A 25897-nucleotide genomic window follows, 5' to 3' on the forward strand; every position below is an offset into this window, starting at 1 on the left:
AACAACTATAATTTCTTTTCTGCAGTTCTTGAACTTAAGAGACTTTTGTCATACAAAAAGGGTGTTTTTCCCCCACCCCACAACTACACATCCTCTAGGAGTATGGACATTTTCTCACATAAATTTTTATTCATTGAGTTGACTTTTAAGTTGTTCAGGTAAGTGGAGGTGATAGACAGGAAAGAGAAGAAGAGGTATTCATTTAAGTTGTTGAAAAAAATAGACAAAATAATTCCCAGTCCTTCCTTAAAATCTTTATTATTACATGGTCTCTTTTTGATGTAAAAATTGTCCCAACTCCTAGCCTTGTCTTTAATTTTACTTTAAAAGAGTGAAAGTTACTCACCCAATCAACTGTAACAAGTCTTATGGCAGATATGAAGCTAAAACTAAAGGAAACTTTAAAAATATATTCTATAACAGTCATGTGGTTATGGCTACCTAAATTGGATATTTTTTCAGATCAAATTTCTTCGTAGGTAACACTTTTCATTTTAGAAAGTGCTGAGGTAAAAGTCTGGGAGCAAAATCTGTTTATGTGGCACTTCTTTATAGTTGAAAATATTTTATAGTTAAACAAAACCAAGCATGACAAAAGTATTCTAAATATAGTTCCAGTTCCATTAACATGTTACTGAATTTTAATTGGGGGTAGGGTGGGAGGATTCATCCAGTAGTGCTCAGAATCACTCCAGGCTCAGGGACTCATGTGAGGCATTAGGCTTCCAATTGGGGTCAGGTATCTCACTCTTGATAGAGGTCTCACTGATGTCAGAGTCCACAATGGTGTCACCAGGTTCCTTTTCCCCTGCTTTCTGTATCCAGCATATTCCTGGCATTTTGGCATACATAGAGGCATCAGTCTTGGAAGGCAATGGGGGTACAATAGCATCATTTAGCTTTTCACTTAGCACGATGAGAGCTACACAGATATGTATCCAGTGGTAGAGGTACTCAATGATAATATTGTTAAATTCCCAGACTTCATATCGAGAATGACCTGCAATAATAACAACAAAAAAGTGACTGTGGGTTGTTTGACATTCTGTAACTAAAATATAAGTTAAGACAAATGTTCATTAGTTCCATCTGAGTCAGAAGTAGAGCAGAGAGTTCTTTAAATTTGTTGTTACAGGGCCGGGAATATGGCTCAGTGCGAGTGTGTGTGAGGTCCTGGATTTGATTCCCAGCATGGAAAAATAAATAATTTCTTAAAAATTCAATTAAAAGGAATATTTTAAAGAATATTGGAGCCACAGAGATAGTTCAATAGGCTGAGTGCATGCTAGGCATGTAGGGCATGTGGCAGGCCTGGGTTCAATCCCTGGTAATTCACAGTCCCTTGAGCACAGCTGGAAGCAACCCCCTACCCCCCAGGACCCACTGGATGTGATTCATCAAAAAACCCAAATCAACAATAGGGCCTAGAGAGATAGTACAGCAGGTAGTGTGACTGCCTTGCATGGAGGCCAACCTAGGTTCAATCTTTGGTATCCCATACAATCTCCCAAGAAGCAATGCCATGAGTGATTATTAAATACAGAGCCAGGAGTAAACCTTGAGCATCATAGGGTATGACCTCAAGACATAAACAAAAATAAATTGTGATTTCAGGAAAATATCAAATTAATTTTGGTATATTCACATCACAAAATACTATCTAGCATTATATATACATATACATGTATATAGATATATAGATATTTTTATGGGTAAATCTCTAAACAGGTGGAGTCCCAAAAGTAATTTTTTAGAATACTCTCTACTTTTGGATACAATTAAAAAGCAGTTGAGGGGCCCAGGGAGACAGCTCAAGTAGTAGAGCACATGTCTAATAAGTACGAGGCCCTGAATTTAGTTTCTGATACTCCTTGGCCTCCCTAAGCACTGATTATTGTGACCCTGATAACCCCTAAGCATCATAAAGATTAGCTCAATGTCCCCTGAATACCACTGGAGATAGCTCCTATTTAAAAAAATTGAATCTATAAAATAACTTTATATTGTGGGTCAAGGATGTGGCTCAAGGGAAGTGCACTTGTCTTATGTATGTGACATCTTGAAATTGATTCCTGGCACTGCCACCCCCTCCAAACACTGTCCTGAATTTGTACATATGTAGTAAGGAAATGAATTATGCACAAATCAACACCAAATTCATAATAGTATTCTCTTTAGAAAGGAAGAAAAGAGAATGGAGTCCAAGAGTGGTACATAATCTCAATTGTATTTCAATAATGTATAATTTGATCTCCCACACTACGTGGTCCCCTGAGCACCACCATAAATGACACCTGAAATATAACCAGTAGTCGTCCCTGAGAACTATTGAGTATGGCTTCTAAACAAAAAAATATATGACAAAAATTTCCACCATTCTACACCATTATGAATGTTTGGTTAAATTTCAAACTATTAAACTGACCTTCATAAGCATTTTTTCACATAGGCAAAATCTAATATTCAGATAGGATGGTCCAATGGAAAGAAAATACACTTTAAAGCTTAATTGACTGGGGTTACAATCTTGACTGTCAGACCAGTTTTGTGACCTTGAGCAGGTCATCTAATAGCTCAGTCTGTTTCTTTTTCCCTAAAATATAGATAACATCTCAAAATTGTATGTGGGTTGATGAGAAAAGATATGAAAAAATATGCCACAGAATAGTAACTCAGAAAAATACTTTCTTTCTCTTTCACCTTCAGGTCTGTTTTTTATACATTTATGCTAACTCTAGTTTCTCGCATAATACAATACATTTTTGGTGAATTGAGTTGACAAATTATTCAATGACACCTATAATCTATTATTATTATTTTGCTATACCTGGCAGTGCTCAGGATTACTCCTGGCTCTAAGCTCAGGGATCACTCCTGGCAGGGTTTGGAGGACCATATGTGATTCCAGGTATCAACTCGAGGTTGTCTGTGTGCAAGACAAGTGCTTTGCCCTTTGTACTATCAACCCCAACTCTGATACTTAAAATTTAATGAGTTTTTCTTGTGGTTTTTTTTTTTGTTGTTTGTTTCTCAGGGGTAACCACAGCCAGCTCAGCGTGTGTAGATTGCCTGTGATGATGCTCAGGAAACATGTGGTACTGGGGATGGAACCCAGATTCCCACATATAAAGCATGAACTTCAGCCCTTTGATCTACGAATATATTATCCCTGTCCATTAACAAAAGGTCTTACATTTCAAATATTCTATTCAGATTTATTAACAGCAATGATAATTATGTTAATCACAAATATGTATTGAATAACGAATCAGAACTTAAAATTGTTTTTTAAATTTGGTGGTGGTGGGGGCACTTTGGGTCATATGTGGTGGTGTTTGGGTCATATGTGGTGGTGATTCCACTGTTCTTCCTGCATTAACATATGCCTCAGAGACCTGGGCCCTACGCAAACAAGATGAGAACGCCATTCAGGTCTCCCAAAGAAGAATAGAAAGAGCTATGCTTGGAATATCACGTTTCACTCAAATGAGAGAACGAATCCGGAGTTCTGACATCCGTCGACGATCAAGGATCAGGGACGCTGTCTCATATGCCAAGGTGTCGAAAATCAGATGGGCTGGTCACGTAATGAGATTTAAAGACGACCGTTGGACTAGAGCTGTTACTGATTGGATTCCACGGGATGTCAAGAGACCGCGTGGCCGCCCACCTACCAGATGGTCAGACTTCTTTGTCAAGATCATGAACGATCGGTTTGAGGCCCTCCATGTTCCCGGAGCGAAGAGATGCCATTGGGCTACACTAGCACGCGACAGGGACAAATGGAGACGTTACTGGCGTCCGCTCAAGCAAATCGACGACTAACGGGAAGTTAAGTGATTAAGTGATTAAGTGGTGGTGTTTAGTCTAACTCCTGGCTCTGGGCTCCTTCCTGGCTGGTGCAGGGGAGTATACAGGATGCTGGAGATTGAACCTGGGTCAGACACCAGCAAGGCAAACACCTTATCGACTTCATTATTGCTCTAGCCCCAAAACAGAATGTTTGACTTCCCTATAATCAATCAACATGAAGGAACAGGTTTCCTTGAATTAGAGAGGCATATCACTACATCAAAAGGTACAATTATGGGAAAGGAAAGTCATTAAACATGTGGAAAATGTTCAGAGTTCTCAATATTAATTTGAGGTCTTATAACATTTGGGGACAATTTTCTAGAATTCTCTATTTCAATACCCACAGTGGTACAGTCTACTCTCAATTGTAAGTGTTCAATAAATGTGGAATTGAAAGAAATAAATTGTTGAAGTTTAAGTTGGGTTTTTCAAATACTAAATTGTTTTTTAGATATACTTTAGCAATATTAATAACAATTATTAATTAAAACCAAAAATAGATGTTTGGTTGTGAGAACACATTAAAAAATATGTGTTATGTCAAAAATATGACTCATGTTATATTTATGGACCAATAATATATATTTAAAATATTGAATTTCTTTTGTTACCATTCTGATTCTTTCTTGTATTCATTAACTTCCTGCAATGGTTTGAAGTTAATTCAATCAGTTGCAAAAATTATTGTGCTTATCTTAATGTCCCAGCATTATAAATCTATACTAAAGTAGCGTTCACCCTAGAACACTCCCAAAATAATTTCTAACCAATTTTCTGAAGTATAACAACTCAGCTGCCCCTCACAGCTTTTATTCTGCCTTTCCCAGATCCCCATTAAGAACTCAGTTTCTTCAATAACTGCCACAGTGTTCTTATCTGAACAACCAAATGAACAGACCACTATCTGCAGTCGTTATTAAGCTGCATTAGCCATAGTGTTTCCATGGTAATTCAAGGACAGGAGGATGGGAGCAAGGTCACTCTCTTTTACAAGCCCTCTTGCTTGTTTCCTGTCTTATTGTTACTGGAGGTAGAAACTCTGAACCTGTGTGCACGGTGGTTCTTATTTGCTAGCTCTTTCCAGTGATGGATGCTTTGGCAAGTGGCTTTAATGATTCCTCTGATGAAGCCTCTCTCCCTCCCTTGGGTTTGTGTTAACAATGGTTGAGTTCTGCTGCTCTCTTGTGGTGGAGTGAGCTCAGATCTTTGCAGCTTGGCAGCCGACCATAGCAAGAGTTTGCACAGATATTTCAGAATTCTCTCAAGCAGATATAATATCTTTATTTTCTTCCTCACCACAAGAAATTATGCTTTCTGGGGGGGGGCTTTGACTTTGTAAAGTTTATAGTAAATGATCATTTATCTGAGCTCTAAAGAATTAGGTCAAGTCAGGAATGTCACTCTGGTAGAGTAAACATACTCCTTGTGTTTGAGGCCCTGAGTTCAATCCCTGAACACTTTTCTCTATGACTCCTTGCACTCCTCCCCCCACCCCAAGAAGGATAAGTCAGGCTTTGAATATTTGCAAAGTTATTTATTTAGAGGGCTTTCGAAGTGTTTTTCTAGGTTCTGGTTTAATCAAACTTACTATGCTGAAGGGCTGGAGTGATAGCACAGCGGGTAGGGCATTTGCCTTGCAAGTGGCCAACATGACCGACCCGAGTTCAATTCCTCCGCCCCTCTGGTGACAGTACTATGCTGAAAACATGGGGTTTCATATAGTATTTCTAAAGTGAAATTCCATTTATAGATCCCTGCTTTAGCACTGATTTAGTTAAGTCATTTGGGAGTTATAAGTAAATAGAAAAATGGCAAAAATAAAACAAAAAAGCTTGTTGAGCTCTCCGGGAGGGGTGGATGAATCAAACTCGGGTCATCCGGGTCAGTCCCGTGCAAGGCAAACGCCCTACCCACTGTGCTATCATTCCAGCCCAAGCTTCAAGTACAAAAGTTAAAGTGGGGCTGGAAAAATAGTTATGTAAGGTGCTAGCCTTGCAGTGACTGAGTGACTGCCAGGGTGATCCCTGAGCACAGAATTAGGAATAATTCCTGACTGAACACCACTAGAGAAAGAAAAAAAAAGAAAGAGAGAAAGAAAGGAGAGGAGAGACTGAAGAGAAAGAAAGAAAGAAAGAAAGAAGAGGAGGAGAAGGAAGGAAGGAAGGAAGGAAGGAAGGAAGGAAGGAAGGAAGGAAGGGAAAAGGATGGAAGGAAGGAAGGAAGGAAGGAAGGGAAAAGGAAGGAAGGAAGGAAGGAAGGAAGAAGGAAGGAAGGAAGGAAGGAAGGAAAGAAGGAAGAAAGAAAGTGAGCTTCTTTTAACTAAGAACTAAATTATGATCAGGAGTATTTCCCCACAACCCTCCCTTCCTTTTGTTGTTTTAGTGTTGTTGCTGCAAAGACTAAAGGTCACACACATTGGTTGTGTTGTATGGGTTGTCTCGCTTGTTGTGTTGCTTGTGGGTTTTGCATGTTTTAGTATCTTTCCCCCACAGATTCCAGTGGTAGTGCTCACCAGGAGTCCTGCACACTTGGATGCATGGCTCCAGAATCAGACCTGCTAATGGGGACCATGTGGGCCATGAAGGGAATCACAAACCTCACGTTCATGCTTTAATGCAATAAGCTCTGGTCCGGTAATTTTTTTTCAGAGGGTCACACCTGGCTGTGTTCAGGACTTACTAATGGCTCTGTGCTCAGGGATGACTCCTGGCAGGTCTGGGGTAGGGGAACATAGATGATACTGGTATCAAACTTGGGTCAGCCACTTGCATAGCAAAGAGCCTTACCAACTGTACTATCTCTCTGGCCCAGCTAGCAGTATTTTTTGACTGCCTCGCTCCTTTATCAATAGCTCTTGTAGTTTTAGGTCTCATTTCTATTGTTTTGCATACATCTTATTCCATAACCTTACTGCAATGAGCAAAGAATTGAACATGCAACATTATTCACCGAAGCAGGCTTGTATGCAGATTTCAATCTATTTTTAAGTAGCCAGGAGGAACCAGAGAGACAGAACAGCAGGTAGGGTCCCTATCTGCAGCTGACCTCAGTTCAATTCCTGACCCATATAACATCACCAGGAGTGCTCTCTGAATACAGAAGCAGCAATAATCCCTGAGTACCCCCCAAAATTAGGCAGGGGAACTCATATTTGCCATAACAGGTGGACATTTAAGTTACTGTTAATTTAAGGTGCTCCCAAAGGCATTGCAGAATGCAGTTTGTCAGGAATCCGTATTTAATAAGGGAGGTTAAAAAGGCAAATTTTGTTTGTTTGTTTGTTGTGGGGCTACACCCAGTGGTACTTAAGGGCTTATACCTGACTATGATTATGGGTCACTCCTCACTGTGCTTGGGGAAAATATACCGCGCCAGGATCAAACTGGGGTTGGTCTCTAAAAAGGTAAGAGTCTTAATCTCTTTGACCCTGAAAAAAGGCAATTTTTCTTCATTGGAGAATAGTGAAGCTGTTAGTTTTGCATCCTATCAACCTCCAGTTTTATCCCTGAGCACCACCAGGAGTCACTCCTGAGTAAAAAGCCAGTAATAGTCCCCAAGTACCACAGGGTGTGGTTTAACCTCTCCCTTCACCAAATCAAACAAATCACAGAGTTCCAGGTTGAACACTGAATTCTTCAGGTACATTTATTTCATTCATATTGCAGGGAAAATCTATCATATTATTGGCCTTTTTCATGATGTAGCTATAAATCAAATTATGTATAGATTGAAATAAGTATAATTCATATCTTATTTTTCATTTATTATTATAGCTTTAGAGAAATATGAAAGACAGAGAAAGAGAGAGAGATACACGCTCAAGAGAGAACATTATCCAGAGTGGTGAGAGCTGAGAGTATATATCTCACATTGAGATGGTGGAGAACTTCCAAGTTATAGAAAGTACAATACAATTTATTTTATAAAAATTCAGTTTAGGGGCTGGAGCAATAGCACAGTGGGTAGGGCATTTGCCTTGCACTCGACCAACCCAGGTTCGATTCCCAGCATCCCATATGGTCTCCCGAGCACCGCCAGGGGTAATTCCTGAGTGCAGAGCCAGGAGTAACCCCTGTGTAATGCTGGATATGAACCAAAGAGAAAAAAAAATTCATTTTAATACAGTGGCATTTTTTGATCACACACCTATATTGATAACAAAAGAAGAGCAGGGCCCCAATATAAGTCTATTAATTTATAATTTATTTTTAAAAATCTAAACAGAAGGTAGAAATTAAATAATGAGAGAATAAATCATTAAAAATAAAACTCGTTGATATTTTGTATATACTCCAAAACTGTATGTGTATCAGTTATTAGCTCCTTTGCTTTCTTTTTTTCTTTTGGAGCTTGAAAGGGGAAGTTTATAGCGATTCCAGTCATAAGTATATGTACTTATGTTATTTGTTTGTACCATGATGGGTAGGGCGTTTGCCTTGCATGTGACCAACCCGGGTTCGATTCCTCTGTCCTTCTTGGAGAGCCTGGCAAGCTACTAAGAATATCCTGCCCACATGGCAGAGCCTGGCAAGCTCCCCATGGTGTATTCGATATGCCAAAAACAACAAGTCTCACAAAGGAGACATTACTGGTGCCCGCTTGAGCAAATCAATGAACAATGAGAGGACAGTGCTATCATGACACTTCCCCTCAACCATATCTGATCTCCCCCAGTTCAGAAACTTTATGTCTCAAGGAATTAATTTCCAGGGCAAGGAAGGAAATCTACTAGTGGTATGATGTAGAAAAGATGAAATACAGAGACAGAAACAGTAAAATAGAAAGAGAAGCAACAGGGAGAAAAAACTTTCAAAAACTTATCATGGGCCAGGGAGATGACTCAAGGACTGGAGTGCATACAGGAACTCCAGGCACCACATGGTTCCTTGATAGCCCCTAGGAGTCCCCGAAGCACTGAGCTAAATGTGTTCAAACTCTTGCTATCAATTATAATGAATGTTCTCAGAGAGAAAAGGCATTGCATTCATGAAACATGAACAAGGTGTTGTAGAAAGTAAATAATTAGAGAATAATAATAAAAGTTCTAAATCCTAAAACATGCAGAACAAAAATTAGTATGATTAGTAGGTAATCACATCAAAAATTGCTGGATGCAGGACTGAGCCTCACCCAGAAATTAACCTACTGAAAATTTAGGATTGTGGGTCTTTTTGACTGAAATCTTCAGACTTTCTCAGGGTTGGGATGGGCTATAATCCCCCAGCTCCTTGTACTTCTGAAAGCCCTGGCAGCCATGCCCATGAACCACCTCCAGCGCCATGTAAGCTCATCTACTAGCCTTACTCCAGAGACTCATAAAGAAATCTTATAAGAGATCAACTTGCCACAAAAAATCTTCCTAGATGCTTACTCAGGCTGAGACATCTGGGGCACCCCGGAGAAAGGCAGTTCATCCCAGTGCCTGCCCCAGCTGACACTTGCTCTTCTGGTGGGACTCTGTTGTCTTATATCAAGTCTCACCCAGAAATAAACCTGCTGAAAATCTGAGTATGGGTCTTTGTGACTGAGATCTTCTTGTCTTCTTGGGGTCAGGATAGGCTACCTCCCTCCCCCCAGCTCCTTTATTTCCACAAGCCTAATAGTCATGCCCACACCCCAAAGTACCCTAGCTCAGTGCCCCAAGAGTAGAGTGCTTAACTTGATTGTGGCTAATCTAGGTTTAATCCTAAACACTGCATGTGGTCCTCCAAGCATTTCCAGGAGTGATCCCTGAATGCAGAGCCAGCCTGAACACTGCCACTGTGGCCACAAATTCCACCTCAAAAAAAAAAAAAAATGTCAAACAGAGTTTCCACAGGGCCCAGAAGTTTCACTCAAAGACTGAAAACATATACTTACACAAAAATTATAAGCAAATGCTCAAAGGAGTATTATTTATATGACCAAAAAGTGGAAACTAACAAATGAATAAAATGTGGTATAACCATAATCAATAAGCCATAAAAAGGAATGATATATAGAAACATGCTAGTAAAAGGTTCATCAAGCAAAAAGTGAAAAAGATCAGTGTCCACAGGCTAAATCCCAATAGGAAAATCTCCACAGGCAGCTAAGGGTCAGGAGGTAGCTCTGAATTAACATTTTCAAAACATTAACAAAAGGAAACTTTGTTAATGTTAATGAAGATATCCTTAGCTTCAATATCGTGGAGGGTTTTGCCTACCTTTTCTTCAATGTACATTATGGATTCAGGTCTGATTTTTAGGTCTTTAATCCATTTTGATCTGGCTTATGTGCATGGTATTAGATAGAGGTCTGAACCCATTTTTTTTTCTTTTTGGGTCACACCCAGCAATGCATAAGGGTCACTCCTGGCTCTGCACTTAGGAACCACTCATGGTGGCGCTCAGGGGACCATATGGGACACTGGGAATCAAACCCGGGCCAGCTGCGTGCAAGGCAAACGCCCTACCTGCTGTGCTATTGCTCCAGCCCCTGAACCCATTTTTTTTGCATGTAGTTGTCTAGTTTTTCCAGCACCACTTGTTAAAGAGGCTTTTCTTGCTCCACTTCATGTTTCTTGCTCCCTTATAAAAGATTAAATGATCACATATTTGAGGGTGTGTGTCAGGATATTTAACCCTATTTCATTGGTTTGTGGGTCTGTATTTATTCCAATATCATGCTGTTTTAATTATTACTGCTTTGTAGTACAGTTTGAAGTTGAGGAAGGTGATGCCTCCCATCTTTTTTTCCTCAATAATTGTGTTAGCTATTCATAGAAGTTTATTGTTCTATATAAATGGGGGAGGGCTGGAGCGATAGCGCAGTGGTAGGGTGTTCGCCTTACAAGCGGCCAACATGGCCGACCCGAGTTCGATTCCTCCGCCCCTCTCGGAGAGCCCGGCAAGCTACCGAGAGTATTCGATATGCCAGACACAGTAACAACAAAGTCTCCAATGGAGACGTTACTGGGCCCGCTCGAGCAAATCGACGATAAATGGGAGGGCCTTTACCTTTACCTTATAAATTGTCATCGGTATTCTTACAGGGATTGCATTGAATCTGTCTGTATAATGCTTTGGGGGAGTATTGCCATTTTGAAAATGTTAATTCTCCCAACACATTAGCAGGGTATGGGTTTCTATTTCCTTGTGTCCTCTTTTATTTCTTGAAGTAGCATTTTGTAGTTTTCTTTGTGCAGGTTCTTTACTTCCCTAGTTAAGCTGATTCTGAGGTACTTAATTTTCTGAGGCATGATTGTGAATGAATGGAATTGTTTTTTGCATATCATGTTCTTCTCTTTCATTATTTGCATGTAGGAAAACCATGGACTTTGGGGTATTGATTTGTGGTGATGGGAGGGAACCTGGAGACACTGGTGCTGGGAAACATACAATGGGGGAGGGATGGGTGTTGGAACACTGTATGACTGAAAATCATGAACAGTTTCTAAGGATCTCACAGTGATTCAATAAAAAATAAAATAAAAATAGAAAGCAAGTATAAAGTGAAAAAGGAGCAACCTCGTAAGTGGCGAAGCTCAGCTGTGGCTAATACTTATATTATAGGTAAACTCATGTATGTGTTGTTTTTAGTTAACCCCAAGTTGTGGTATAATAGGAATGTAGGTAAGAGAACAGTGGTAGAATAGAACTTTCATCTATGTTGGAGAAAATAATTTAACAGGCAGGGTTTGTTTGTTTCGGGATTTACACATAGTGGTGTTCAGTGTTTGGCCAACCATGTGGTGCCAGGGTTTAAACCTGGGCATTCACCTGCAAAGCATGTGCTCCAGCTATTGGGACTATCTCTTTGAAGTCAATTAACAAGGTTTTAAATCCATTAATCGAAAGGTAGTGATGTTGGGTAAGGGCTATGGTCCTGGGTTAGAGTCCCTGCAACACAGATTGGGGGAGGTACGTTGATGGAGAATATACAGAGGATCTAAATTAATCAGATGAAATAATGTTCTTAGAATCTTGTTGCCCATTTCACTCTGATTCACTAAAAATAACCCAACACAGTCTCACAGTTGTCAATTCAGTTATGTGCTATATTCATATTTGATATTTCTGGATGACTGGTAGAAGTCTCTGAAAGGTTCTAATGTCATCTTCATCTGTTCTGTGGGGAGTGAAGTCTTATGCCATATTTGGAAGGGAAGGGGACAGAGAGCAGCACTTGCTAGCGTCATCACTGTGCTGGCAGCAGATTCCCTTGGGAAGGGGAATCTTGGTAGTTGATCAGCACTGTGAATCTAGTGTCCTTGCCCTGGTGGTGGGGCAGCTCCCTACATGTCATCCATGGAAGAGCATGGTGGTGAGTTCTGTTGACTGGTTTTGTGGTGTCTGGGATCAAAACCAGGACCTCTCACATGCAAGGCCAGGGCTATTCTGCTGATCTACGTATCCCCAGACCTGTTTTGTGTTTTGCTTTGGGGCATGTGCAGGTCATGGTGGGGAGGGGAAGGCGGAGAGGGCTCTATAGCAGTGCAGGTTACACTAACTTCCAGAGGTGCAAAGGGAGGTCATGCAGTGCCAGGGATGAGATTTAATGCTTTGTGCATGCCAAGAAAGTGCTCCAGTCCTTTTCTTCAGTTCTCCAGTTTCATATAGGTGCTTTGAGTATGCTGCTGATTTTCTTTATAGATGGTGAAAACACTAAGGCTCTACTAATTTGGTAAAGAGCTCTGGGGCTCTTGCATAAAAAGTTGAAGGTCTGTGAACTCATGCTAAGACTGGCGTCTGTCGACTGAGTGGGCATGGATTTATGTGTGGGGAGGAAGTATGATCACTGGGCAGAAATACAGATTTTAGTCTGCACCGTGATTCTGGTCACACTTGGAAGACACTCTTCTTACCTTTCAATCTGAGAACATTTCCTGGAGACAATCTGTGAAAACTCCCTGGAAGGGAGACATGGGGCAAGTTTGGGGGAGGAGGACAAAAGAGAGAGAGAGAGAGAGAGAGAGAGAGAGAGAGAGAGAGAGAGAGAGAGAGAGAGAGAGAGACCAGGTATGTTTGGCAGTAGGAGCCCAAAGTGGAACGGAGAGAAGGGATATTTGAGAAGATGATCAGGGCATGGTCTTCAGACAGAAGAGGTCAAACTCTGGGCAGAATGGCTCTAAGCAGGCTATTTTAGGATAAGTGACAGTGGGCAAGCAGATGATTGATGCTACAGTATGCGGAAGGCCTGAGGGTAATATATCAGTAAGATTCACATACAATGATATAGACCTGGTACTTAAGACAGCTGAACAAAGCTAACCAGTACTACTTCATGGAGGGCACCTCAATCTAAAGGTGGTATGGTTCTCAGTAGTTCCACCATAATATAAGTGCTTCTTTCTAAAAATGTAAATCAAAGGCACAGTGAGCTCTCACTTGTTAGAAGAGTTATTACCAAAAAGATAAAAAAAAATCACAAGTGTTGGACAGAGAATTTGTGAGCACTCCTAATGGGAATGTACCTTGGAAACAGTAGGAAGGTTCTTTTTCACTGTCACTGTCACTGTTCTCCCGTTGTTCATCGATTTGCTCGAGCAGGCCCAGTAACGTCTCCATTGGAGACTTTGTTGTTACTGTGCTTAGCATATCGAATACATCATGGGTAGCTTGCCAGGCTCTGCTGTGCAGGCGAGATACTCTCATTAGCTTGCCGGGCTCTCCGAGAGGAGCGGAGGAATTGAACTCAGGTCGGCCATGTTGGCTGCGTGCAAGGCAAACGCCCTACCGCTGTGCTATCGCTCTAGCCCCAAGGTTCTTTTTAAAAGTTAAAAATAGAGAGTGGGGGCTAGAGATATAGTACAGCAGGTAAGGTGTTTTTCCTGGGTCAATCTCCAACACCACATATGGTCCCTCAAACCCTCCTGGAGTGGTCCTTGATTATAGAGCCTGGAGTAAGTCCTGAGCACCAGTGGGCATCACCCAAACATCAAAACCCAGAGAAATAGAGCTACTATATGATCACTAATTATACTCTGGGGTATAAGTATCTAAAGAAAATTAAGTTACCATTTCTAAAAGGTATTAACCACCCCATGTTCACTGCAGAATTTTTCACAATAGCTAAGATATAGGAATAATTTATGTCCAGCAATGGGCGAATGTGCTTGAAGTGTGGTATGCTTGTGACGTGGGTTCCATGCTTGGGTTGGTAGTCCCAATGGGCTATATGGTCCTGTGTATAATAGAGTACACCTGTAGGCTTTGTAAATTACCTTCTGTGATGGTCCCACAATATTTCTTGGAATGTCTCCCTGTCATTGAACAATTTATGATTAATGCAATAGAAAATTATTCAGCCATATAAAAGAAGAAATTCTGTCATTTGTAGCAATATGATGGATCTCCAAGGGATTATGATAGGTGAAATAGGTCAGGACAGAGAAAGACAAATACTTTGTTATTTAACTTATATGAAGTTTTTGTTTTGTTTTGTTTTCTGGTTTGGAATTCATACCTGGCATTGCTCAGGTGCTCAGAAGACCACATGGAGCACTAGAGATTGAACCAAGATGGCAGATAAGGCAAGAATCTTATACTCTATACCATATGACTACTTAAATGGAGTCTTAAAAGATGTCTCAGAAATGATGGGCATTAAGATAGTTGCCAGAGATGGGAAACAGGAATGGGGAGAATGAGCAAAAGTGTTGAAAGGTACAAGATACAGTTATAACTTAAATTAGTTCTGGAGCTGTAATGTATATAGCACCATGAGTGCATCAGACAATACAGTATATTTGAAAGTTGGGCCAGGGAGATGGCTCAAAGGCCCGGAGCATATTTTTTTCATGTGGGAGCCCCAGCTCAACTCTGGCATGTATGGTCTCCTAATCACAGTTTGGTGTGCCCCTCCAAATCTTGAACACACCTCCCAAAGAGGAGAATGGAGGGGCATGCTCCTTATTTCCGGCTCCCCTCTGCCTCAGAAATGGGATTGGACACCGGTACATGCCAGGATCCCCGTTCAAGAAGAGGAGCACCCGTCTGAGAGGACGTAAGTGACTCTGTCTACAGGATCTAGCCCTAGATCAAGGGGTTGGCAATATGTGTGGGGACAAAAATGGAGCAGGGCTCAGGGAGAAGGTTGGTTAGATGAACGGATCACACAATGAGCAGACATGTTGGGGCTCTTGGCAGGAAACATTCTCCCCCCTTCCCTCCAAAGGAGCAGCAGTCAGACACTGACATAGGAAGGATTTCTTCTGGATATTTTGTTTTTACTTTTGCATTATTATTAATATTATTATTGTTATTATTATTATTATCAACATCATCACTATTCATTTTGGGCTACTCCCAACTTCATTTGGCAGTGCTTATGGGGCCCTATAATGGAACCTGAGCCTTCTGCATGCAGAACTTATGCTCCAGTTCTTTGAACTATCTCCCCAGTCCTTTCTGGATTTTTAAATCCTCAGTCACTAGTAAGCAAGTGTATAAGTATGCAAGAATATAAGCAGTGTAGACTAGTACATACACAGGTATAATAAACATTTGTTTTTGCTGTTGCTAATGTTATTGTTTCCTTTCAATGGCACCTTTGCCGTAGTTAAGTCAGTGACACCGATGAATGCCCGTGGAGCAGCCATATAAACAGAAACAACAAAGTCCAGGAACCCTTGGTGTGGCCAGAGTTGCTCTTCAGAGAGAGTACGAGATTGAAAAGAGGAAGATCGGGATAGTCATAGAGAGGTTCTACAGAGCCATTTTCCCCAGTCAATGATTTTTAAAAATAAATCGACAAAAAGGAACAATTAAAATTCATACCTTCAACACTCACATAAACCACCAGAGGTCTCTAGTGAAGCATTAGACGCCACCCTCACTTTCCTACCCAATACCAAGAAGCACAGTGTGCTTGTGTATTTACACAAATGTGTAAATTGGCTCAAATGTGACCAATTATTTTAATTAAAAACAAAACAAAGCATTTTTTGGGGGGTGGCCATTGGTGGACTTTAATCAAACCCAAAAAGGCCAAATAAAGTGGCAGCTAATTTTTCTCTGGTTTAGTAATACAAGTATGTGCTGGAGCGATAGCACAGCAGCCAGGGCGTTTGCCTTGCACGCTGCCGACCCCGGTTTGATTTCTCCATCCCTCTTGGAGATCCTGGAAAGCTACTGAGAGTATCCCGCCCGCACCGCAGAGCCTGGCAAGCTCCCTGTGGCATATTCAATATGCCAAAAACAGTAACAACAAGTCTCACAATGGAGACGGTACTGGTGCCCCTCAGGCAAATCGATGAACAACGGGAGGAGAATGCTACGGTGCATGTTATGTTTAGAAACAAACCTATCCCAGGGCCTGAGAGATAGTATAGCAAGTAGGATGCTTGTCTTGCACGCTGCTGAACTCGTTACAATACCCTGCACCCTATTATGGGACCTCTGTCCCCCAGTTGTGATCCCTGAGTGCACAGCCAGTAGTAATCCCTAAGCACTGCCAGGTGTAGCCACAAAACAAAACAAAATAAATAAGTGAATAAATAGAAACAAACTTGCCCACCGGGTGGCTTCTGCACTTTTCCCCCCCTCTGACAGTCTTATCTGTCCTGTCATCTTAGCCTGACTCCCCACCCCCAAACTTCTGGGTCACTAGAGTCCTGGACAATGGACCAGGTCTGAATTCTTTGGGGCCACTCCTGGGCTTCTACTGGGGCAGATAGGCCAGGCCCCGTCATTCTCAGCACTGTCACACTTTCCTGATTTTCCTACTGCTCGGTTTTGCTAAACTAATACCTCCTCATGTTCACAGAACTAACTGCAAAGTGTATGGCTAGTCTTATGTGCAAAATTTTTTAAAATTTTTATTAATTTATTTATTTTTGACTGGGTACACATTCCAACACCGTGCTAGTTGGGTTTTTTGGTTTGTTTTGTTTTTTAAGTTGAATCACCATGAGATACACAGTTACAAATTGTTCATGGCTGGGTATCAGTCATACAACACCCATCTCTCCACCAATTTACATTTTCCATCACCAATATCCCCACTTTCCCTCCACCTCCTTCATCCCCCACCAGTCTGCCTCTATGGCAGGCACTTTTCTTCTTTCCCTCTATCTCCTTTTGGGCATTATGGTTTGCAATACAGGTACTGAGAGGTTTATACTGTGTGTTCCTTTTTTCAGCATGCAGTTCTTTACCTACTCTCAGCATGTAGTTCTTTACCAGAGTGATTATTTCCAGCTGTCATTATCATACTGGTTTCCTCACTATCTCAGATTTTTAAAAATTATATTTTAGGCACTCTTTTTGTTTTTGGATGTAGAGGACAGATTTAGGGTTATGTACTAAAGTGCTCAGGAGCCATTCGTGATTCTATGCTCAGGAGTGAAACCTGGAGGTGCTTAACGGACCATATGTAGTACCAGGTGTTCAACCAGGGTCAGCCAGTTGCAAGGCAAGCACTTTACCCACTGTACTGTCTGGCTGCACATGTGGTCAATTTTCTGTGGTCAAAGAGCTCATACAAACTAGAAGTCTGATCTAGACTATTGCTTATTCTTCGCAGCCAAAAACACTACAATTACTAGTTTACAAAGGTTCACAATCATTTTCTTTTCCTTTTTGGGTCACACCCAGCGATGCACAGAGGTTATTCCTGGCTCATGCTCTCAGGAATTACTCCTGGCGGTGCTCGGGGAACTATATGGGATGCTGGGAATAGAACCTCGGTAGGTTGAGTGCAAGGCAAACGCCCTACCCTCTGTGCTATTGCTCCAGGCCCAGGTTCACAGTCTTTTATTTTCTTTGATTCTAAAACTGTAGCCTTTTGACTCAATATGCTTCTTTCCTCTCCTCACAACAGCTCCCATTTGCTTTTCGTATTGTTTTAGTTTGTTTGGGGGACACATCCAGTGTCCTCAGGGCTTTTACCTGGCTCTGCATTCAGAGATCACCCCTAGCATGGGGTGGAGGGTGTTTGGGAGACCATATGGAGTGCTGTGCTGGGGATCAAACCCAGGTCAGCCACATGCAAGGCAAGTAACCTGCCCTCTATTATTTCTCTGGTCCCTGCTTTTGTTTTTTAATGAAGCACATGTAATCCGTGAGTGGGAACTGGATATGCTTTTGAATTATACTTGTGGCTCAGATAATCACTAGGAGAATGCAATCAATTAGAGACAGTGTCTTTTAGAAAACTTAAAATCAAAATTATTTTTGTCCAAACATTGAATTTACATACCACATGTTTAATTCTTTTTCCTTAGATTTTGGGTCACACTTGGTAATGCTCAAGGGTTACTCCTGGCCCTGCACTCAGGAATCACTCCTGGCAGTGCTTGGGGGACCATATAGAATGAATGGATTGAACCTGGGTCAGCTGCATGCAAGGCAAGAGCCCTACCTGCTGTTCTACCTCTCTAGCCCACATGCTTTATTCTAATAAAAAATTCTGAAATGCAACTGGGTGTTTTTTGCTTTTTGTTTTCTTGTTTGTTTTTGCTGGTACAGATTTAGATCATGATTAAGTGGATATTTACCTCTGATATATTCATCAATGAGCTGTAAATTAACTTCCTGATACTCAGCAGTAGGATCAAAGACACAAATTTTCTCAACTAAATATTTGTTAACATGCTGTGAACAAAGAATAAAAATCAGATGATTATTAGCAAGTTTAAGGAAGGGGCCCAGTTCACCCATTTACAAAATTCTATTTACATACATTCTAAAATAGGCAAAATCTATCTCTGTGTAGAAGGCAGGATTTTGGTTATGGTTGGGGTTAGAATTTGGGTACGTTGGTGAGGGGGAGAAATGGAAGAGGGTACAATAAGGGAGTCTGGGGGGCATACTAGTGATATTTCTCAATATGAATTGCTGATTTTTAATGTTTATTCTGTAAAAGTTTTGCATCTGTGCTCTTTGATTTGTACAATTATGACTTATAATATAAATATAAGTATATATAATATAAATATAAGTCAACTTGCATGGGTTATTCTTCAATAAAAGGAACATTAAACAAGAACTTACCGCTTTACACTTTTCCCAACTTTCTATGTCCAAATCAGGATGAAAGAGCAAGAGAATTGCCATTAGGATGTTATGGACTAGCTTTGCTTGGGATTCTACCTCCTGGGACATAGGAGAAAGAAACAGGGACATGAAGTCCGTAAAGGAAACCTTCTGGAGGCCTTCCTGTAGCTCTTGCAGCATGATGCGGAAGAAGAGAATGCCTGCCCTTTGGACTTCTCCTTTTTTCTCAATGGCTGGAATAGCAGAATGGTAGTACACATATATTACTTCTTTAAAAATAAATTTCTGGGTGTACTATAGTCAAAATCTTCAGGAACAAAGACTGTTTAAGGTTTTAAACAGTCTTCGTCTCTTAGGGAGAGAGAGATAGTACAGAACACCAGTAGTGTGATTCAACTTTTTTTGAGGAATATATTTAAAGTAGTTGATGCATACCAGGGAATTTAATAAATGCTAATTCTTCATTGCCTTTATGAGTCCTTTCAGCTCTAAAACCATATGATTCTAGCCAAGAAACTGTGATTCACTACTCTTTTATATACCATACACATCACCTCAAGACTGAAGAATTCCTTATGCATAATATTGATCATTTAATTTTTTAATTTAATTATTATTTTTTATTATCACAACAAGCTCCCGGGAGAGCACAAGGCAGAGTCTCCTACCCTGTGCCTGACTATCCTCACCAGGGCCCAACAGCTGAAGACCTCCAGGCCCCAGCCAAGGCCATACTGAGGCCACTCTCCACACACTTGGATAAGCCTCAGGCATAGAGAAAGCCAGGTGTGTGGGACCCGGGCTGAGATCTCCAAGCCTGCATGGTTTGGGACTGGACCTGTCAGTAGCTAGACAGTTACACCCTCCAACTGCCGTGTAACCCCAACAACGGCCAGGATCCAGAGATTATCACAGCAAGCTCCCGGCGTGCAACTATTTATTTACTTTTCTCTAAGTTTTCAGGGTACCTTTAAATATCCCACCCGCACGGCAGAGCCTGGCAAGCTATCCGTGGTCTATGCCAAATAGACCAAATTGATATGCCAACTCCAGTAATAAATGGATCTCATTCCCCTAACCCTGAATATGGCAGAGTCGAGAAGGATATGGAAGGAAAGGCTGATAAAATACCAAGGCAGAAATAGGCTGCCAAAACGAAGAAAAACAAAAATGATTGTCTGTACTTTTAATGCTCGTATGCTGGCATCTGCTGCATCCATTGAAGACCTTATGGTACAAGCGCGAAAGATCAAGTACGACATCATTGGTCTGACCGAAACGAGAAGACATCAATCACATCATGCCATTTTCGACACTGGAGAAGAACTGTTCCTTGGAACATGTGAAAAAAGAGGCGTCGGTGGTGTCGGTATCCTTGTCAACACAAACTTAGCCACAAGCATTGATTCATTCGAATGCCTAACAACACGAATCGGACGATTACACTTGAATAGATGTGGCTCACTACCGGCAGTTTCTATCTTTGCTGTCTATGCACCAACATCCAGTTATGGTGAAAGAGAAACTGAGAAGTTCTACATGGAGCTGGAGAAGTTATATAAAGAAGACCACACGTTCTACAAGATCATTGTCAGTGATTTTAATGCCAAGATAGGACCAAGAAGATCAGTCGATGAACTCCACATCGGGACCCATGGCCTAGAATGGAACGAACAGGGTGACAGACTGTCTGAGTTCATCATGTCAACCAAAACCTTCCATGGTAACTCACAGTTCCAAAAGGCTGAATCTAAACGTTGGACATGGGAGTCTCCCGATGAACGGTTCCACAATGAAATAGACCACATCATATTCAATTGGCGGTTTTGCCTAACCGATGTTGCTGTTGTCCCAAAATTCCAAACGGGATCAGACCACCGTATTCTTCGTGCAAAATTCTACCTCACAGAACGAGGAGAAAAGAATGCAAGGTTTAAGAAGAGGACTCCCAGAACGACCACCAACTGGGAGCTCTTTGCCTCTGTTGCGGCAACATGGGAAGATGCCGTCATTGACAACATTGATGAGGAATACGATCGAATGATTCAGCACCTCCATGATTGTGCGAGGAATGCCAAGAGAGAGATAACCACAAAAAACCGCCTTTCTTCGAACACTCTTGAACTTATTTGCCAACGTGGCTTGGCACATGCCTCAGGCAACCACAAGCGAACATCCGAACTGGCAAAATAGTGCAGAGAAGCCATCAAGGATGACCTCAAAAACAGGAGAGCAGCAGTACTGGTAGATGCGGCAGAAGCTGGGAAAAGCATTCATAATGCCCGCCTATCCTTCACCAACTACAAAACCAAGATGACTGCCCTCCGACATCATGATGGATCTATCACATCTTCCAGAAGGGCAATGGAGAAGATTATTCATGACTTCTACTCAGATCTCTTTAATAGCCACGTCCACTTGCCCACATACCACATACCACATGATGGATATGTCGTTCCCAGTGTTCTCCCTTCCGAAATCCAACATGCCATCTTGTCGGTAAAGAAACAAAGAGCACCTGGCCCAGACAAGATCAGACCTGAACACCTGAAGAACTTACCATCAGTACTCATCAATACATTGACTCAGCTCTTCACACGCTACCTGTCTGAATGCAAGGTTCCATCCCAATGGAAAACCAGCGGGACTGTACTACTATACAAGAAGGGAGACATCCACGACATTGGCAACTATCGCCCAATCTGCCTATTGTCTGTCGTCTACAAACTGTTCACTCGAGTCATCCTGAATAGGATTAGCAGAACACTAGATGAAGGACAACCATGTGAACAAGCCGGATTCCGAAAAGATTCAGTACCATCGACCATATCCACACGATTACTAAGCTCATTGAGATTTCTCGGGAGTTCAAGATGCCACTCTGTCTAACGTTCATTGATTTAAAGAAGGCCTTTGATTCTGTTGAGACGGAAGTGGTCATGGAAGCCCTAGCCAATCAGGGCGTACAAACTCAATACATCAGGATCCTTCGTGAGCTCTATTGCGGATTCACTACCAAGATCTCACCATTCTACAAAGAAGTAATCATCCATATCAAGAGAGGGGTTCGGCGGGGTGATACCATTTCACCAAAACTCTTCAGTGCCACCCTAGAGAACATCATGCGACGACTGGAATGGGAAAGCATGGGAGTGAAGATAGATGGTCGGCAACTACACCACCTCCGCTTTGCTGATGGCATCGTTCTAATAACACCAAACATCAGTCAAGTGGCACAAATGCTGAACGACTTTGACCGTGAATGTGGAAAGGTCAGACTACAGCTGAATCTTAAGAAGACAATGTTTATGAGAAACAGCCTTGTTCCTGACACTCCATTCTCTCTCAACAGAACCACCATCTCCGAATGCAACAGTTATATATACCTAGGTCGAGAAATCAACATGATGAATGACCAGGCACCTGAGTTGCGCAGGAGGAAGAGAGCGGCTTGGAATGCCTTCAAGAACATTGAAGAAATAACTAAAAGGACAAAGAACCTCCAGCTACGAGCACATCTCTTTGATTCCACTGTTCTTCCTGCATTAACATATGCCTCAGAGACCTGGACCCTACGAAAACAGGATGAGAACACTATTCGGGTCTCTCAAAGAGGAATCAAAAGAGATATGCTTGGAATATCACGATTCACTCAAATGAGAGATAGAATCCGGAGTTCTGATCTTCGTCAACACTCAAGAATCAGGGATGCTGTCTCATTTGCCAAGACATCAAAAATCAGATGGGCTGGACACGTAATGAGGTTTACAGACAACCGCTGGACTAGAGCCATTACTGATTGGATTCCACGGGACATCAAAAGATCACGTGGACGCCCACCTACAAGATGGTCAGACTTCTTCGTCAAGACCCTGAATGATCGGTTTGAGGCTCTGCATGTTCCTAGAACGAACAGATACCATTGGGCTACGCTAGCACGCAACCGGGATGAATGGAGATGTTACTGGCACCCGCTCAAGTAAATCGATGAATAACGGGGATTAAGTGATTAAGTGATTATTTTTTATTTACTTGTTTTGTTTGGGGTACCATATGTGGTACCAAGGATTGAAACAAGGTTGGCTGCATGCAAAATAAGAGCCTTGCTTCCTGTACTATCTCTCTGGTACAGAAAATTTTAAAGCACTCATTTTAGAAAATGTATTCTTCATTGCATTGTCATTCCCCCCAATGGATTAAACCCATGCACCAAGAGTTGCTGCATTTACAATACCTAAGATATACTTTTTCTTTATCTCTCCAGATAATTCGCCCAGTATTTCATTGCAGGCAGCTTGGATCACCTTCACCATTTTCAGTAGATCTTTAAATTCTCGATAGCACAACATCTTATTCTTGCCAAAGTTAAAATCCAAGACTCCGAAAGCTTCTCCTCTTGTTTCACGTAGTGGAACTGCCATGTGGGTTTCTCCACAAGCAGAGGTCAAAATAACTTCTGAAGTATCTACACACTTAAACAGAAAATCTCTGAAATCAATACCAAACATGAAAGCTTGTAACTATCTCACGGTGATTCAATAAAATTAAAAGGTAAAGGTAAAGGCCCTCCCGTTGATCGTCGATTTGCTCGAGTGGGCCTAGTAACGTCTCTATTGGAGACTTTGTTGTTACTGTGTCTGGCATATCGAATACTCTCGGTAGCTTGCCGGGCTCTCCGAGAGGGGCGGAGGAATCGAACTCGGGTCGGCCAACATGGCCGAGTGTAAGGCGAACGCCTTACCTGCTGTGCGTTCGCCTTACAAGCGGCCAACATGGCCGACCCGAGTTCGATTCTTCCGCCCCTCTCGGAGAGCCCGGCAAGCTACCGAGAGTATTCGATATGCCAGACACAGTAACAACAAAGTCTCCAATGGAGACGTTACTGGGCCCGCTCAATAAAATTAAATAAAATAAATTTTTCACTCTTAAAAAAAGATACAAGATATCAGTCAGTTTATCATACTCTACCCAAATATACTGAATCCCTCTCTTCAGCGCCTACTATATTTTACTTTATTTTATACACCAGCCCATCTTATTTTTTATTTGCCTGCACTACTCCACCCTTTGATCTCACAGATCTTTCTCCCCCAGCTCATTCACCTCAGGGAGGCTTCTCTGGCTAGCAATCCGGAGTAGCAACCCCTGACTCCATCTGATCTGACACTTATTTGAAAGTACCTGTCTTTTAATTCTATGTCGCCCAGCAAGTAATGGTTGAACGTGTTAAGTGTGCTGGATTTCCTAGTGTGAAGAGTTCGACCTGAGATGGAGTTGCTTATCCAACATTCTGGGAGCAAGGAACAGAAGTCAAGACATGTTTAGCACTTATAAGGTCCTTACTTTGATCCCCAGAAACAAGTTTGTTTAAAGTTTTTTAAAATAACATTTTTAGGGCTAGAGCAATAGTATAATGGGTAGGGTGCTTACCTTGCATGCAGCCAGCCTGGATTTGATCCCTGGTACCACATATAGTCCCCCACACCTTGCCAGGAGTGATCTCTGAGCACAGATCCAGGAATAAACCCTGAGTACAGCAAGATGTGAACTTCCCCCACAAAATAAATAAAATAAAAAAAACCAATATGCTCTACCTCTTCCTCAACTGTGTTCCAGTCTACCTTTTATAAATACAAAATTTGTATTTACAGGCTAACTAACATTGAGATAATGAGCTCTGAGAAGTGATGTGGATGCAATTTTCTATTTTTCTTTTCAGTTATTGGGCCATGCTCAGCTGTGCCCAGGGCTTTCTCCTGGTTCTGTGCTCAGAGATCACTCCTGGCAGAGTCCAAGGGACCATGTTAGGGACTGAGCCTGGGTCAGTTGCAGGCATTGCAGGCATATTGTCCCTTTCTATACTATCTCTTGAGCCCTGGGCATGTTATTCATAATCATAGTCGGTAGTGGTTGAACTCCATGTTTATAAGAAAAACATAGGAAATAGAATACTAATATGCTAAAATGCAATTTTAATGTAAATTATAAAAGGAAGCTGTTTATTTTATTTTATTTGGTTTGGTGACCATACCCTGCTGTGCTCTGTGCACAGGAATAACTTTTTTTTCTTTTATTTAATTGTTAATTTTTTTTAGCTTTTTGGGTCACACCTGGTGATGCACAGGTGTTACTCCTGGCTCTGAACTCAGGAATTACTCCTGGCAATGCTCGGGGGACCATATGGAATGCTGGGAATCAAACCCGGGTGGGCCGTGTGTAAGGCAAACGTCTTACCCGCTGTGCTATCACTCCATCCCCAGGAATCACTTCTGACAGAGATTGGGGAACTAAATGGGATGCCAGGGATTAAACCTAGGTTAGCCATATGCAAAGCAAGCATCCTATCTGCTATACCATCACTCCAACAGGAAAACTATTTTTAAGAGAACTTGAAGGGAAAGGAGTTAATATATCCTATGTAAAGGTAGGTAAAAAGATAAAGGCCCTCCCGTTGATCGTCGATTTGCTCGAGCGGGCCCAGTAACGTCTCCATTGGAGACTTTGTTGTTACTGTGTCTGGCATATCGAATACTCTCGGTAGCTTGCCGGGCTCTCCGAGAGGGGCGGAGGAATCGAACTCGGGTCGGCCATGTTGGCCGCTTGTAAGGCGAACGCCCTACCCGCTGTGCTATCGCTCCAGCCCTATGTAGATAGGATTTTTTCCTTAAATTTCCAATCAGAATGAGAGTCATTGTATATGAATAAAAGGCAGAAACTGTCACTCAAATCTGCTGTCATACCAGGACTGAAGTGGGGAGTAGTGAGTAGAGGGCTGGGGTCTGGGGAGTCAAATAAAGTAGACACAAGCCATTTCTCATACCTGAAGACACATGTCTTCCTGAAGATGGTAGGAGGATTTTTGTAGATATCTGTTAGACCATTGTTTCCTGTTGTCATCATATAGCGTAGAACATAGTCTGCATTCTTGAAAAAAAGGAGATTTCATTACAGAGAGGAAATGATAGAACCTTACACTCCCAGTAGGGTTTTGGGGCACAAATAAAGAGAAACAGAAAAGTTTATTAAACCTCCAGCTTTATGCTCATATTACACTTATTTAGAATCATTAAAGAACAGAGTTTCCA

At 41.7% G+C, this 25897-nt stretch overlaps 1 protein-coding gene across 1 annotated transcript in view; it reads right to left on the reverse strand.

Annotated features, from left to right (window-relative positions):
* Positions 1-686: 686 nt before the first annotated feature.
* EFCAB5 (EF-hand calcium binding domain 5) overlaps positions 687-25897 on the reverse strand; it is a 94917-nt gene continuing 69706 nt past the window's right edge. The window contains exons 16-20 of the mRNA XM_056126507.1: positions 25633-25736; positions 23047-23300; positions 18810-19045; positions 18314-18410; positions 687-1000 (exon numbers count right to left, since the gene is read on the reverse strand). Coding sequence (XP_055982482.1) covers positions 687-1000; positions 18314-18410; positions 18810-19045; positions 23047-23300; positions 25633-25736 — 1005 coding nt within the window. The remainder of the gene's footprint in view (positions 1001-18313; positions 18411-18809; positions 19046-23046; positions 23301-25632; positions 25737-25897) is intronic.

Source organism: Sorex fumeus, unplaced genomic scaffold (assembly GCF_029834395.1).
Source record: "Sorex fumeus unplaced genomic scaffold, SorFum_2.1 ptg000063l, whole genome shotgun sequence".
In the NCBI taxonomy this organism is placed as follows: domain Eukaryota; kingdom Metazoa; phylum Chordata; class Mammalia; order Eulipotyphla; family Soricidae; genus Sorex; species Sorex fumeus.